This window comes from Phytophthora sojae, assembly GCF_000149755.1.
Source record: "Phytophthora sojae unplaced genomic scaffold PHYSOscaffold_10, whole genome shotgun sequence".
Taxonomy (NCBI): domain Eukaryota; phylum Oomycota; class Peronosporomycetes; order Peronosporales; family Peronosporaceae; genus Phytophthora; species Phytophthora sojae.
The window spans coordinates 374,195-389,211 of record NW_009258124.1 but is presented as its reverse complement, the minus strand read 5'-3'; the positions used below and the strand labels follow the sequence as shown (position 1 = coordinate 389,211).

The 15,017-nt window shown below is 49.7% G+C and overlaps 5 protein-coding genes across 5 annotated transcripts; 1 reads left to right on the top strand and 4 right to left on the bottom strand.

The window, feature by feature from the left end:
• Positions 1–195: 195 nt before the first annotated feature.
• PHYSODRAFT_318663 (hypothetical protein) lies at positions 196–1,106 on the bottom strand (the record flags this gene model as incomplete). Its single annotated transcript, XM_009537042.1, has 3 exons — positions 196–514; positions 553–901; positions 1,049–1,106. The coding sequence occupies 3 exons, from the start codon at positions 1,104–1,106 to the stop codon at positions 196–198; spliced, it is 726 nt and encodes a 241-aa protein (XP_009535337.1).
• A 1,965-nt stretch (positions 1,107–3,071) lies between these two features.
• PHYSODRAFT_443342 (hypothetical protein) lies at positions 3,072–3,248 on the bottom strand (the record flags this gene model as incomplete). The annotated part of the gene is made up of 1 exon (XM_009537041.1): positions 3,072–3,248. A coding segment is annotated over one exon (177 nt), but the record flags the coding sequence as incomplete, so codon positions are not given.
• Positions 3,249–4,312: 1,064 nt separating this feature from the next.
• PHYSODRAFT_525809 (hypothetical protein) lies at positions 4,313–4,525 on the top strand (the record flags this gene model as incomplete). The annotated part of the gene is made up of 1 exon (XM_009537040.1): positions 4,313–4,525. A coding segment is annotated over one exon (213 nt), but the record flags the coding sequence as incomplete, so codon positions are not given.
• Positions 4,526–11,000: 6,475 nt separating this feature from the next.
• Positions 11,001–11,915, bottom strand: PHYSODRAFT_305612 (hypothetical protein; the record flags this gene model as incomplete). Its single annotated transcript, XM_009537039.1, has 1 exon — positions 11,001–11,915. The coding sequence occupies one exon, from the start codon at positions 11,913–11,915 to the stop codon at positions 11,001–11,003; it is 915 nt and encodes a 304-aa protein (XP_009535334.1).
• Positions 11,916–12,095: 180 nt separating this feature from the next.
• On the bottom strand, positions 12,096–12,899 carry PHYSODRAFT_305611 (hypothetical protein; the record flags this gene model as incomplete). The annotated part of the gene is made up of 1 exon (XM_009537038.1): positions 12,096–12,899. One exon carries the CDS (start codon positions 12,897–12,899, stop codon positions 12,096–12,098), a length of 804 nt encoding a protein of 267 aa, XP_009535333.1.
• Positions 12,900–15,017: the final 2,118 nt, after the last annotated feature.

Here is a 15,017-nt window from a genome sequence, read left to right as displayed (position 1 = left end):
TAAATCGGACTCCGAGATAACACGTCAAATCGGGCGGCAAAATAGTTGAAAACCACAATAACAGCAACTTGAATATATAATACAACTTGAGCTTAATTGAGGATGCGGCGCATGCATGATCGAGCTTACTATCCCTGAATGCCTCCAACAATTCCTGATAGTCTCCTGCGTAACTCCGTCCCAAGCACGTGACGCCTACTCCACAGCCATCAGAATGGATATCTTCACCTGAGGCTTCCCTGCGATGCATTTGTCGACGCTGTCTTCTACTTTGATGCGCATGAACTTACTCTTGGTGCAGGTGATGATGCCCTGGTCGAGCGGTTGGAGCACGCTGGTCGTGTTCTTGGGAAGAAATTCAAGGCGCACGTTGAACAGCGGAATCGAAGGTCTTGTATGAGAGCTCACGTTGTCCACGAGGAGGAGAATGCGGCGCCCCGCGAGGAGCATGCACATGTCAAGCTCTCGAAGCCAGTCGTGGAAGATGTGGGTGTTCATCCATGCCTTCTTGCTGCTGGTGTAAACTCGTCCACCACGTTGGGTCCTGCAAACGCCCTTGGCTGCGCCATCTTGCCGATAAAAAGTAGCGATTGTTTGTCACTACCATCAGCGTTCGTGGCAACAACCATTGTCAGCTGAGTCTTGTCAGCTTTGTAGCCGGCCACCATCTTTTTCCTTGACAAAGTCCGCGGGGCATCTGCATGGTAGAAGAAGGAAGTTTCGTCCAAATTGTAGATGTCGGGTAGTTCGTACCGATCCGTGATCTCACGCATCTTGGCGCGCCCGCCGTCAACGCTACTCGGCTTTACGGATGCCGCTTCTCCTTGCTTCCGAATGCATCGAATATCGTGGCGCTTACGGAAGCGGTAGGCCCAGCCCTTCGAGAATCCTGGCCGCTGTACTGTAGCCTGTTATACGATGCGTTCAATTTATAATAGCGTGTATGTTCATCGAGCGTGAGCTTCAGTAACACATGCTGTGCGCTAGAAGAGAGTCCTCGAATGAGCAACATGCATTATGTTGTCTGTTAGATTTGTTCTCATCTTACAACACAAAAGTTTGGGTATATTACTATTTTTATGAAACGGGTGTTCAGTGCTCAGCATCTTGCCGCTGGCGCATCGTCCCTAGCAGAGATGAGCGTCGATGTCTGTAGAGAGAGGCTTAAAAGGCATGCACTTGTTAGCAGGGCTAAGCAAAATGCAATACGATATTGATTTGATTCCCCAACTCTCCCCAAGCACAATTATTAATTGAGCTATTGTGCTATTTTTTCCCACTAATGTAGCCACCATTCAAAGTGCAAAAGTTGGGCAAAAAGGCGAGTGGAACAAAACCGTCGGACCCGTGTGGATAGTTTACATCGGTTGCCATCACCGTACAAATACCCTACGCTTACCAACGCATGCATTAGATTCCATGCGCCTTTAATTCAGATATCAGTACAACCAAATGTTGGATAGTTAATATGTGTAGGTTCACAATCAACTACTGTTGAGCTCAAATTCTTGGAAGATATTTACAGTAAAATCAGCGTCTCATTGCCAGTCGATGCTTCTTCTTTATTTTAAGACTCCATTTTGCAAACCAATTGCCGTCGAATTCGTTGGAAGTGGTCTCACTAAGCATAAGTTGTATAGATTTCTGTGGTAGACCTTCTACTTTTATTGCGCGAAATTGGTAACGGGGTATCAGTAAGTTATTCCCGTAAGTTACTGCAAATTATTCTTACGGATATTAAAATTTACCGATCCAGCTGAACGCCACTCGATAAATATTACTTTAGGAAGTATATTATTACTATTAGGTATTTCGCCTCGAAGCACTAAGCGCTATCAGCCTGGTAAAAGGATCAATAGTCATGTATTTCTATGGTAAGCTGATCCTAGGTTCGTTTTGTAATTACGACGGCACATTTATCGGTGCATTTTGGTCTGTATTATTTATAAGCATACAGTATCCAGCATATTTTCATTTGTCAGCCCAACGCACTGTACCAGAGGTCGGAAAATAAAATATCATGTTGTATTTCGATTTTGGAGTCGCCGTAATAATCATTGCAATACACTGGGAAGTTGTTTATACTTTATTACATCGGTGAGTAGCGACTCTCATAAACTCATTTTTTATTGAGCAATTCCCTACGTCTTACCGACTACTACATATGTACTAGTACATTGCAAATGCACACATCAGTAGGCGGGCAAATTGGAATGTCTTCATTACTTCTCTGTCCCACCTGAAAATGCAGTAAATTTTTAATCATCGATATCTCGAGAAGTAGTGGTCGGATTAGATAGCTGAAAGCAGCATTGTATAGCTCGCAATGATAGCTTCGTCCTCTATTTTTTTCAGATCGCCAGTACCAATGTTAACGGGGATACAATGAGATCACTGCCGTCCCGTGTCAGCGGTGATCACATTTTCCTCCGTACTTCGTCGAGGATTCATGTTTGTTGTGATGTAAAAGTATGTGCGTATTCGTCGTCATCTTGCGCACTCAAATAAATTGGCACGGTCTCTGTAAGGGCTGTTTTACGCGAGTGACAACGCTGTTTTAATTGGCTTCGATCCAGCGTTCTCGACTATATTTATAACCAATCAGGAATGACTAGCTCCAAATCCTAAGATTAAGAAAATATGTACCCACATTTTATTAAATGGCTACAGAAGCTTCTAGACGTAATTGGCAGGTGTTGACTAGCGATCCTTCCAAACTGCCCACGCTGCCAGGGGCTTGAGAGGAAACGCCTCAACAGCGGCCGCAACCGCTGTGGAGGCATCTATACCTCGAGCCGCCAGCTCGGCGTGGGAAAGTTCAATGGACACTTTGCTTATATGGTCAGGTCGCTGGTTCCGCATGTACGTATGCTGTGTGTAGTCGAAAGCGCGAAACGATTTAGAAGTCGGTAAGCTTAAGTTATTGGAGATGTTTTTAACCAATCAAAATGCATATGTGGACCACATCAAATAAATCGTGTGGCAACCGCAGGGTTCTACTGCATTTTCAGGTGGGACAGAGAAGTAGCTCTTACGCTATAGACATCTAAAGTTGAGATGACGTGTACTTACGGACACGGACCCTCAGACTTCTTCGAGATGGCCTTCGCAAAGTTTTCACAGCTAGCGACACCGAGCTTGCACGAGTTGCTGTATGTGACGCCATCGGTTCCGCAAACAGGGTCGTAGACGTCAGGGCAAGCCTGGTTGCACAGGTTGCTGCTGCCGGCGAAGGACGCACTAACGGACCCCGAGAGACTGTCAGCGCTGGAGGAAGCGCTAGGGGTACTGTAACCTGGCTCACCAGGGAACACCTCAGGTCCAATGCCCATGAATAGGGCTGGATTGGCCGTGGAGGTGGACGTCACAGGACCCGGGAGCTTGTTGTCGGGGTTGATCTTGGTCAGAGTGGCGGGGTCGACAGTAAGGTACTCGGCGGCGTTGCAGGAGCCGATGATAACGACGGCGGCAAACGCGACTCCGGTGGCGAACTTCATGTTTAAACGCGTGGTGGGGTTTTGCTGTTCTTTGGAAAGTGGGGGATGATTCGCTAGGGCAGTGTGCCTGTAGCTTCTAGAAGGAGTGTTCGGAAAGCAGACTTCGTATGGAATCCGGAATCCGAGTCCCATCTGTTCGCCAATGCGCTCATAATTATCGCCAGGATTTGGAGGACCGTGCCGCCGATTCGGAGGCGCAGTCTCGAACGCCTACATGTAGTCGCTTTGGTGATCCACAGCCATGCCTTCAGCCGAGGAGTTAGGAATCCTAACTCCTAACTTAGAATATTCGACTTGATGAGTGTACGACCATGTGGTGACGTTGAGCCGTATCCGGATACCACGAATTAGGGCTAAGATGTCTACAGTAATGTGCGTCAATAAGGGACGTGTGGCAACTAATATCCTTACATACATTATATACAGCTGTCAATCAAGAACACAGCTAACATTGATTTAAGTTAACTTTCGACAGGATCCTGGCGCTATTGGCTGGTTGCGCAACGAGCGCGACTACGTGATTGAAGCTACAATTTGAACATAACTCCTTCCCTCCAACCCACCTCCAAGCACAACGGAATCTACCACAACACCAGCGCCCTACCCATCCACCCACCTCATGAGCTCCTCCTCCAAGACTAGAACTCGCCTCACCCAGCAGCAGAAGCTGCGTCTGAGCAAGAAGGCTAAGAGCTCCCCCGCTGTCAAGTACTGTATGAAGACCTGGCCCTTTGGGCCAAAGTCGAGTTCGGTCTGCAAAGGCCCCCTGGGAAAGCCACCATCGGCCGCATCATCTCGGGGCGTATCGCGATGCGTATACAGTCGACTTACTAACTGCCATGAAGTGGTGCGAGTCTGCGTGGGATAATGTGTCAGTTTCTACGATTCAGAAGTGCTGGTTGCACTCCACGCTCATTAGTAATTTGAATTTGAATTTGTTGCTGTTGCGGATTATACTGATCCCAACTATACCACTTGCAGTTGGAGTAAGACAAAAGGTGAAAGAGAAGAATCTAGGCCTCAGTTGAGAATATACACACGACCAACAAGGTGGCTTTTGCCGCCCAGCTGAGTGTTGTCGTTGCTTCCATCTCTGCGTGAGCAGCACCAAGAGGACACTCCACTTCAGGTTATGAGCCCAAGGCTCACGCGTGGGGAGCACAGCAACTAGGACGTCATGGCGGATCAGAAGAAGACGCCCAAGGAGTCACACGAGGAGAAGAGGACGATCCCGCCGTTTAACGGCAAGGACTACGAGGTCTGGCACGAGCGAGTCAAGCTCAAGCTGGAGAGGAAGAAGCTGTGGAAGTACTGCATGGAGGACTTGCTCGAGCCGGACGAGAGCAAGGAGGCAGAGGCGCACGCGACGTGGACGAGCGAGATGGCCCACGCCAAGGAGATCATCTACGACGCAATGACGAATCACATAATGAAGACTGTGAAGTATGAACCCACCCCGTTTCGTGTCATGGAGCGCCTGAAAAAGAGATTTATGGGCAAGACGTACCTGAAGTACGCTGAGGAGAGGGCCAAGCTCAGTCGGCTACGGCTCGCTCCCAACGGCAATGTGCCAGATCACCTGAGCGAGATGCGTCGGCTGATGGAGACCATTGCTGGAGTCGGGCGTCCTGTGGACGAGTATGTAAAGCCAGCACTATTGATTGGATCTCTGCCGCGCGAATATGATCATGTTGTACAGACGTTTCTCGCCAGTCACAAGCCCCAAAATGCTGATGATCCTCCTAATTATGAACAACTTGAACTCGCATTGGAGATGGCTCACGACCATCGCCAAGGTCGGAAAGCAGAGGGCGCCAAGGACAATGATGATGAAGAAAAGGCGTTCTTTGCTGGTGGAGGAAGAGGTCGAGGACGTGGTCGCGGCCGTGGACGTGGTGGTCGATCTGGAGGACACGGGCGCGGTTCCGGTGGTGGACATGGTTCTGGCGGTCGCGGGAGCCAAGGTGGTGGACGTGGAGCTGGACGTGGCCAAGCCGGCAGTGGACAAAAGCCAGGTGGTGCTTGTTATCACTGCCATGAAGCAGGGCATCATGTTTTTGATTGCCCGTTTCTTGGCAAGCGACCTCCAGCCGAGGATCGCAGCAGCACCCAAGCTCAGAAGCGCGTGAAGATGAGTGGAGGAAAGAGTGCTAAGGCTGCTGAAACGAGTAGCTACGCTAATGAAAGTGATGACAGCGCGTATGTTATTCTTCAAGTGATGAAAATGAAAAAGCCGGTCGCAGACAAAGCCCATGATAACTGGTACCTGGACTCTGGTGCATCGAGTCATATTTCGAACCAGCTCACTGATTTCATGGAGTTCACGCCTCTTAGCGCCCGGATTCGAGTTGGAGGAAAGAACTTGCTGGGTGTTGAGGGTATTGGTACTGTGGTTAAAGAGCTGGAGACTACTGGTGGGAGGTGCTCACTGACGCTGCGAGGAGTTCGTTATGCTCCAGAGCTGCAGTGCAGTCTCTATTCTGTGCGACGGCAACTGAACCAATATCTGCCTGAACGTGATCGTGTGAAGGTGCACTTTGATGAGGCAGATCGCGCTGATGTTATCTTACAGGCTGGTGTGACTACCGCTCAAGTTGATTATACCAATCTCTATCGCTTGAAGTTGGAGAGACCCCAAGAGGTAGCCATGGTGGCGCTACCAGCTCGAGTGAGTAGTTTGGAGCTGTGGCATTCGAGATTGGAGCACCCTGGCAAGAACGCGTTTAATGCGCTGTTCAGCCATGATCAGTGGCCGTTGCCACAGGTGAACTTGCGTATCCCGGTGGGTTTCAATTGCGAGACCTGTGTGAAGGGGAAACTTACGAGGAAGAGCATGAAGAAGTCTCGGACACAGACCCGCGAGTGGTTAGTTGGCGAAAAGGTCCATGTGGACGCTTGGGCTCCGTATGCAGAGCACTCCTACGGTGGTAAACGGTACTTTGCCGTGTTCGTTGATGATGCGAGTCGGTTTGTCACCGTGTATCTTCTGGAGCATCGTTCGGAAGTGTACCAGAAGTTTGAGGAGTACTATCAACGCGTCAAGACGCAGCAGCATGTCAGAATGAAAGCGCTAAGGTCAGACAATGCAAAGGAGTTTAAGAAGCTGCAAAGTACGTGTGACACGAAGTATGGTATGGAGTTTGACAGCAGCATCCAGCATACTCCGGAGCAAAATGGTGTCGCGGAGAGAATGGTCCGCACCATTACGGAGAGAATGCGATGCATGCTCGTGCACTTCGACCTGCCTGAAGCGATGTGGGGTGAGGCAGCGATGACAGCTGCATACTCCGTGAACATTATGCCAAGCTCGGTTTGAGGCATGGAGGTACCGTATGCAGTATGACACCGTCAGACTCCTGCTTATGAGAAGTTGCGGACGTTCGGCTGCGCCGTCCTGTCGTACATCGACAAGGTGGAGAGACGGAAGATGCAGGCGAAAGCACGGGAGGCGGTCTTCGTTGGATATTCGCGAGAGAAGCGAGGCTATCGCTTGCTCGATAGCAAGACCAACAAGGCATTCTACAGCCATACTGTCGTGTTCTATGAGAATAAAGCTGGTCGATTGCTCATGGACTCGGCATCAACGCCAAGTGCAGCCTCCGGTAAGGAATATTTAGGCGTTGATCGATCAGTAGAGGATGACATTGAGCCAATGCTGGATGAAATGCATGATGACTCAAATGATGGAGGTAGTTATCGTGATGATGGAGATTGCTGGACTGGTGGGGCCAGCGACTTCAGAGACGGAGGTGATTATCGGACTGGTGGGGCTGATGACACCCGATGTGATGACCGACCAGGTGGGGCAGTTGAGCAAGATGTCCGGTCAGATGGGGCATGTGGGTCCAAGAAGAGAGGTCCCGGTGGTGATGCCGCAGCGCCTCGACCAAAGAGAGTGCGGTTTGCGGTGTTTGAAAGTGGACGTTCTAGCAAGGTGGCAGAACGAGATGAAGACGTGGAGTGAGCTCTACAGCATCTGGATGTGATCGTTCTAGCAAGGTGGCAGAACGTGATGAGGAACGTGTCAATGGACATGAGACAGACCACCTGCGAGGTGAGTGCGTGCCAGACAATTCCAAAAGAAGGAGAAAGAGGAAACGCAGCAGTGGGCGGCACAAGGGACCGGCTGCTGACGAGACGAGGGCTCTACCAGGGAGTCAAGAGGTGGAAGAGGTGGACAGCAGGTCATCGGCTGCTGAGCGGGCCGACTCGGACAGCCAAGTGTCGAGTGATGCTGCGAGTGTGGGGCGTCTATCAACGCCTCCTTGCACAGCACTTCGTGAGTACACAGGCCCGAGAGGCACTCGCCCTAAAGACCCTCCAGTGACACGGGCGGTCGGGTAAGTAAACCGCCCACGTGGTTCGGTGACTACGTCTACATTGCCTACGAAAATACAAATCCAGATGATGATGTGAACTCGTTGCCTGCTGGATGGAGGAAAGCACGAGCTGAGTTGCAACGTGCTATGGCGAACGAGTTGATCCTTGCATGGTGGGAGGACTATTGCTGCATGAGTACTGGCGAGTTTGAAGAGCCAGATACTTTCGGTGACGCTATGGAGAGTGAGCACTCATTGCAATGGAAAAATGCAGCTGATGATGAGTTTGATTCGTTGATGAAGAACGATACCTGGGAGTTGGTGCCGCGTGAGAAGCACGTGAAAGTGCTGCAGAATCGCTGGATCTTTCGCGTCAAGTATCTAGCGGACGGAGAGATCGAAAGATTCCAAGCGAGGCTCGTGATCAAGGGCTTCATGCAGATTTATGGTATCGACTACCTAGAGGTGTACTCGCCTGTTGTGAGGCTGGAGACACTGCGTGTTCTCTTGACACTGGCGGCTGTCTGGAATTATGAAGTGCATCAGATGGATGTCACTACTGCTTTCTTGAATGGGGCGATTGACGGGGAGGTCTATATGGAGCAGCCTGAAGGCTACAAAGTGAAAGGCAAAGAGGACTGGGTGTGCAGATTGAAGAAGAGCCTGTACGGCTTGAAGCAGGCGCCCAGAGTGTGGTTTCAGCTGCTCAAGTCGTTCTTGGAGGAGCAGGGCTTCACGATGCTGCAGTCGGAGGCCTGCGTGGCTGCTAAAGTAATTGATGGGCAGTTGGTGTTCATCCCTCTCTATGTTGATGATCTGATTTTGTTTGCTCCGTCGATGGAGCTCATCAACAAGATGAAGAAGATGTTCGAGGACCGGTTTGCGATGAAGGATCTCGGGGAGTTACACTACATTCTAGGCTGGGAGATCACGCGGAACCGGGCCGAGAGAACGATGTTCATTGGTCAGCAGAAGTATGCCGAGACCGTGCTCAAGCGGTTCAACATGCAGGACTGCAATGGCTGCAAGACGCCGAGCACGGCGGATCTGAAGCTGAGCCAGGCCATGTGTACGATGAAAGGCAACTGATGAGATCGACGCCATATCGTGCTGGGGTTGGCAGCCTGATGTACCTGATGCTCGGTACCCGGCCCGATCTGGCCTACCTAGTTAGAGAGTGCAGTCAGTTCTTGGAAAACCCAGGTCTGTTGCATTGGAGAGCTGCAAAACGTGGATTGCGCTACCTGAAAGACACAGCGGACTGGGGGGTCCAGCTTGGTGGCTTAGCGTGGTCAGATCAAAAGCTGGATGATCATCTGAGAGCATACGCAGATGCGGAATTTGCAAATCGAGTTGATGATCGAAAGTCTGTTGCAGGCTACGTGACTCAATTTTGTGGGAGCATCATTTCGTGGAGCCGCCAGACGGAGACGACCGTCGCGCTGCACACGACCGAGGCCGAATATATGGCTCTTAGTCTACTGGTGCAGGAGGCGGTGCACTTGCGCCAAATGCTGAAGGAACTGCAGGTGCAGCAAATTCAGCCATCCCAAGTCTTTGTTGACAACGAAAGTGCAAAGAAGCTTGCCAGCAACCCTGTGTTTCATTCTCGGACCAAGCACATCGATGTGCGCCACCACTTCGTGCGTGAGCGCATCGATTTGAAGGAAATTGACGTGCTTCGGGTGCCAGGAGTTGATAACGTGGCCGATGCTTTTACAAAGCCATTGGCACGTCCGGCATTTGAAAAACACAGCGCTGCAATGGGATTATTGCCAAGGGCAAGATTTGGAGATGCAAGTTGATGGGAATCCGTAGGTGGGGCTGTTGCGGATTATACTGATCCCCACTATACCACTTGCAGTTGGAGTAAGACAAAAGGTGAAAGAGAAGAATCTAGGCCTCAGTTGAGAATATACACACGACCAACAAGGTGGCTTTTGCCGCCCAGCTGAGTGTTGTCGTTGCTTCCATCTCTGCGTGAGCAGCACCAAGAGGACACTCCACTTCAGTTGCGGTTTAGTCGGCTATCTACACCCAATGCTGCGCGCTGCTGCAGCTTCGCCTACGGACCCCGGACCCAAAGTCCTGTACCCGCGGTAGTAGCCCAAATGCATAGACAACATCTAACCTTCTCGCGTATGGTGTCGCCTCAATGTAAAAGAAATGTAGTGGCTCACAAAACGTCGTCCGTACTGCCATCTTGAGCTGTCAGTAGCTGGTGCCTGTGGGCATGCCATGCCTCTCCGCGCTCTCGGATCTGACGTCGGCGATCTTGACGCCGCCGAGTGAGTTGTACTTGCGTCTGTCGAGCCCAATTTGTCCGGCGTGTCTTGATACCTGTGTTAACGTCGTCCAAAAGCGCACTGCTCTCCTGCCTGGTCGCGCTGTTATCGTCCTTGGTGCAAGTGTAGTTCCAGTTGGAACTACACTTGCCCCAACGTAACTCCGTAATGTAGTCCAGATGCCGCTAAAAGCTGAGAGTGAAGCTCTTTTGCCTGTGCTCGTGTGTATGACACTGCCTCCGCCCAAGTTACACTTCCCTTCGTCATGGTGGGGAGCCGCCTCCACCCTTTCGGAGCTGCATAAACGACCAAATCCAGCCGATCAAGCTGGTGTCGAACACGAGCCCACCATGGGTGGCGCCATCTTGGTGACCGTACCAGTCGAGAATCGGATGTAGCATGGGCATGATATCTCCTTCCGTTTCCGTCCAGTCGTTAGTGAGCCATGCTTCCGAATAGCTGTGCCTGAGAAGCTGTGTCCATGCTGGTATCGATCCTTCGGCGATGTCTAGACCGTTGGATCCGTGTGAGATCACACCGATTAGAATAGCTGACCGGTTTTTAGTGTACGCAGCCGTAAAAGGCACCTGATGCTTCTGCACGACCGTACACTCAGTGCGCATACTGAGTTCCCCAGCCGAAATTCGGAGGATCCACGCACAGTCAATTGATTCGAGAAATTCGTGACCCGCAGAGTGTAGATACGTAGCGATCCAGTAAATAGGCTCATCATAGCGCAGTTGCCGTTCATATCGTTTCTTGAAATCGTCCCACCACAAGCTCGATCTAGGCTGATACACATCATCGACCCCCCAAATACGAACCCGTGCTGGTGGTAATAACTGTTCCAACCCAGGAAACTGGGTGAACGAGCTCGCACACTGAAAAGTAGCGGCTGATCATCCAAGTATCCATTGAGTAATGTATGCCCGGAAGAAGCCCACTGTCGTGTGATAACGTTGGACCACGTCAGCGAATTCAGCGGGGAGTATGCATCTTGGTCGGCCAATGTGGCTGAGTTCTCGTTCCACAACGCTAGCAAACTGAGAGTCAAGACAGAGAACTCGTGGGTCTCCAAACCAGTCCAACCATTGCGCATTCACCCACAGTCCATTCACAATTTTCACCATTGGAGACCACAACACCTTGCCCGGTTCCGTTGATAACCATCCGCTGCGTTGGTCAGACCCTGTTTCGGTTGCAAGCTGGTGCGCTATGGCGGGTATGAAAACGCACTGGTCTGGAAGCCACTCTTCACAGTCTATCTCATAAAACAATTCAGTGAGCATGTCGTTGAGCACGCTGACGTCGTGACAGATTGGTGTCGTGAGCCCAAAACGGTGGTGTTGGGTGTCTGTTATCCCATTACCACAACTACTACAAGCAGCAGACCATCTCGGATCGTATCTGTGCTTGATAGCATTGGTGTGAAGCACATTTGCTCGGGCCCTCCAGTAGAATCGTCTTAACGCCTCCGACCACTGAGAATCCGCGATCATGGCCACTTCGTCCTGTGCGAGTGTGTGGTGCGATTCATCTTTTTCCTGTTGACGCGAAAACCAGCGGCGTCGTTGGTCCCCGTGGACTCGCTTTAGTAGATACGCTAGCGTGTTACCAAAGACAAGTGCACCTTCTTCATCAATGAGCATGAAGTCATCATATTCTATCCACCTCGAGTAAGACGCCTGCATATTGATGAGGTGGCTAGCTTTTGCTGCCTCATCCACCACGGCCAAGGAATGCCGTTTTGATCGAAGAGTAGTGTCGGGCGTGAACTCCATTTCCTTGTGTGATTGGACCCATATCGGTGTCATTGTTCCGTGATCCTGCATTGCTCGACTTATCGACTTGATCTCAAGACGGCGCACATCCCGATACTTTAAGTGCCGTATGTTACCCTCTGCATACGCTCGCGCTTTCGCGAAGATGGCAATGGCACTTTTATTATCGCAGACTTGATCCCCAGAATCACCGTACAATATATTACTACCAGACTATGTTACAATAGTTAGAAGGAGTAATAAAGTTATTAGTAGCGCGTGCAGTTCACAGCGGGTAGAAGTGACGTCGTCACGGTGGATTCTCAGTTGGCCAGTTACGGTATATCCTCCGGGCGACTGCATGGCCGAACCACCGCGAGAATGACCTGGGTTTGCTTCGTACACACTGCCATCGCCTGCTTGAACACTTACAGCTTTATCCGGCGGGCCGCTCGCATACTGCACACTCGCATCTCTAGCGTTAGCAGTGAAAGAGTCCCTTAATCCAGGCATAGTGCAGTCTCTTGGCATGCAATTTGCATGATGCCAGCGCTCACACTCGAAACACCACTTTACCCCACGGTAGCGCCTGTATTCGGTGCAAGCCGTTGCCATCTCGAGTGGATACCCACTAGAAATGGTGCTATCAAATCTTAGCCGGCTACGAGCTGCTGCTTCCTGAAGGATGCTTCTGTCGTTCACGCCTCGCACCCCCTCAATTTGTGTTGTAGTCCAAAGGATGATTCGATCCTTCCGGTTTGTTTTCTGAGGCAAATACGTAGGAATCACAGGCACACATACTGCTTCATATTCTGGCATGAGTACTTGGTGTGTGCGCTCATACCAGATATCACTTCCTCGTGGGCGTTCGTAATACCATCGGATGGGGATAAGCAGGCCAAGCGGATCTCGGGTTACGTCACCAATCTCTCTGGATCCCAGTTCGTAATGACTAATCGCTTGCCTTGACGCTTCTGAATCTAGCTTTACTGCCACGATCCATTGCCCGATGCCAATTCTCCTTTGGTACGGAGTCATACCGGTGTGATGAGTTCACAGCCGACATGATGCCGAAGTTCCAACGTTCCAGCAGTGACGAGTTGCGATATCCAGTGGTTAAACAGCTCATCAACTCGTTTTGCTTTTGCCCCTGTCCATCGTCCTTTGACCTGAAGTTCGGCTCTGCTGAGAATGCGATTACCTAACTCGGAGCTGATGTCACCAACAAAAATTAATTTGAACGGAGAGTTCCAGTTAACTGCTACGAGGGCGTGCTGTGAGGTCGGGTCTGTGACAGACAGGTCTGGTCACTGGATCGCCGTGACACAACTTGGGGAGGTTGTGTCCATTGTACAGCACACTTCAGAGGAGGTTCCAGCTTCGCCGCAAACTTAAACAGTTGTGCTTCCCATGTCTGAACTTGCGCTGGAGGCTTAATCCACGCTCATTAGTAAACGCAGTGTGTCATTTATTCTTAACTAAATCAATACATTGTTCTTTCTTTTTTCACTTGTTCGCCTTAATAGCCTTTACATTCCTATTCATATCAGAGGTCCCTTATTGAACCACATTACTGTACTATTTTGATAGTATTGTGGAAACCGATTAGATTATCTAATTGGGATATAAATCGGTTGATTAAGCAGATGATTAAGCTTAATCGGGTCTGATTTGCTAAATCCGACCTCCTAATTAGATCGACATACTAAGATTTGTACTCTGATTTGACAGAGCGGTCAGTTGTGCCTACAACGCCATGTGGCAAGCTGATTTAGCTGCTCCACGGCTTACAAAACCCGGAACGGCTGATTTGCATGCTAATCAGCCCGAATGTCCGACACCCACACGGCATTCGGTGGCCGATTTAACGTAAAACCGACAAACGCTAATGCTGACGAGAAATGACAGCGCAAATACATGACTTCAGAACTTGATAAATAGATAGCAGTACACATCGAAGCTCACAGAAGCGTATTTAATACACGCGATGCTATTTCTCGTTAGTAGGTACCGGTACGCGAATCACTCAGCTCGTGGCGGTAAGTGGTCGCTCGTCGTATTTCTGGCAGGTAATGAGGCAACCCCCATGTTATTAACCGTACACAGATTTATACCCTTACCAATGCCATATGAAATCATAAGGATCCCCGATTTAGTACCAGTCAAATCTCTCATGAACGCTGCTTTATCAGCTAATCCGCTCGGGCAATCTAATCGGTTTCCACAATATGTTAATATCTTAAAAATACTTTGCTCTCTTGTATAGTATTGAAAATGAGTATATGGTGAGACGATAGGAACTGGTACAGGTATGTACCCGGTAGGCCCAGTCAATGCACATGTTTGCGTTAGTGCGACTTACGCCCGTAATCGTTGACTTACGACCGCAACCAGAATGCTGTAGGCTACCGGCACTACTGCACCTACCGTAATTAGTCTCACGTGATGGGAGGGTTAGGGTATCGATGTTGCAGCCTATTTAACAAAATGCATGATTTATTGGCAAATTCAGACGAATCAGCTGATTCGATTTCGGGGTCTGTTGCTTTCATAGGCCAAAAATTCGATCGTCAAAGTGCGAATCTTATACCTTTTCTGCAAAAAACGAGGTGAGACTTATTACGGTAAGCAGTGTAGCTTTTCGATTCAACAAGCAAGCTGTTGTCGGATTGGACTAAGAATTTGTGGTTTGTCACTGCTTCGGTTATCTTTACTTTTTTCCCGCTTGACGGTTAGATTTCTGTTAACACTACATGAAACGGAGTGGAAAACATATTTTGATATTTACAAATATGTTGCGCAGCGCAATCGTTGACGTATTGCTTACTTAGGAAGGGAAAGTATTGTTTTAAAATGCCAACCTCCAATACGTCGTTTTTCAGGTTTATCACATAGCTTAAAAATATCCCTCGTCTATGAGTGACACATTTTTTTCTGTTAAAATAGTTTCCTATAGTTTAGCCAAGAATACACGGTAGTATTATAATAATTTTTCCTCGCACTATTCATGATCCTCCGTATTCGCACAACATAAAACGAGATAAAGTACTTGCGAGGATTATGCGCACCACTGCCGGTTTACGGACACTACGGTGCCAACAGATACACCACATCACCCCAACAAATAGGATGAGTACAGTGACGTAGTTGCAGGAC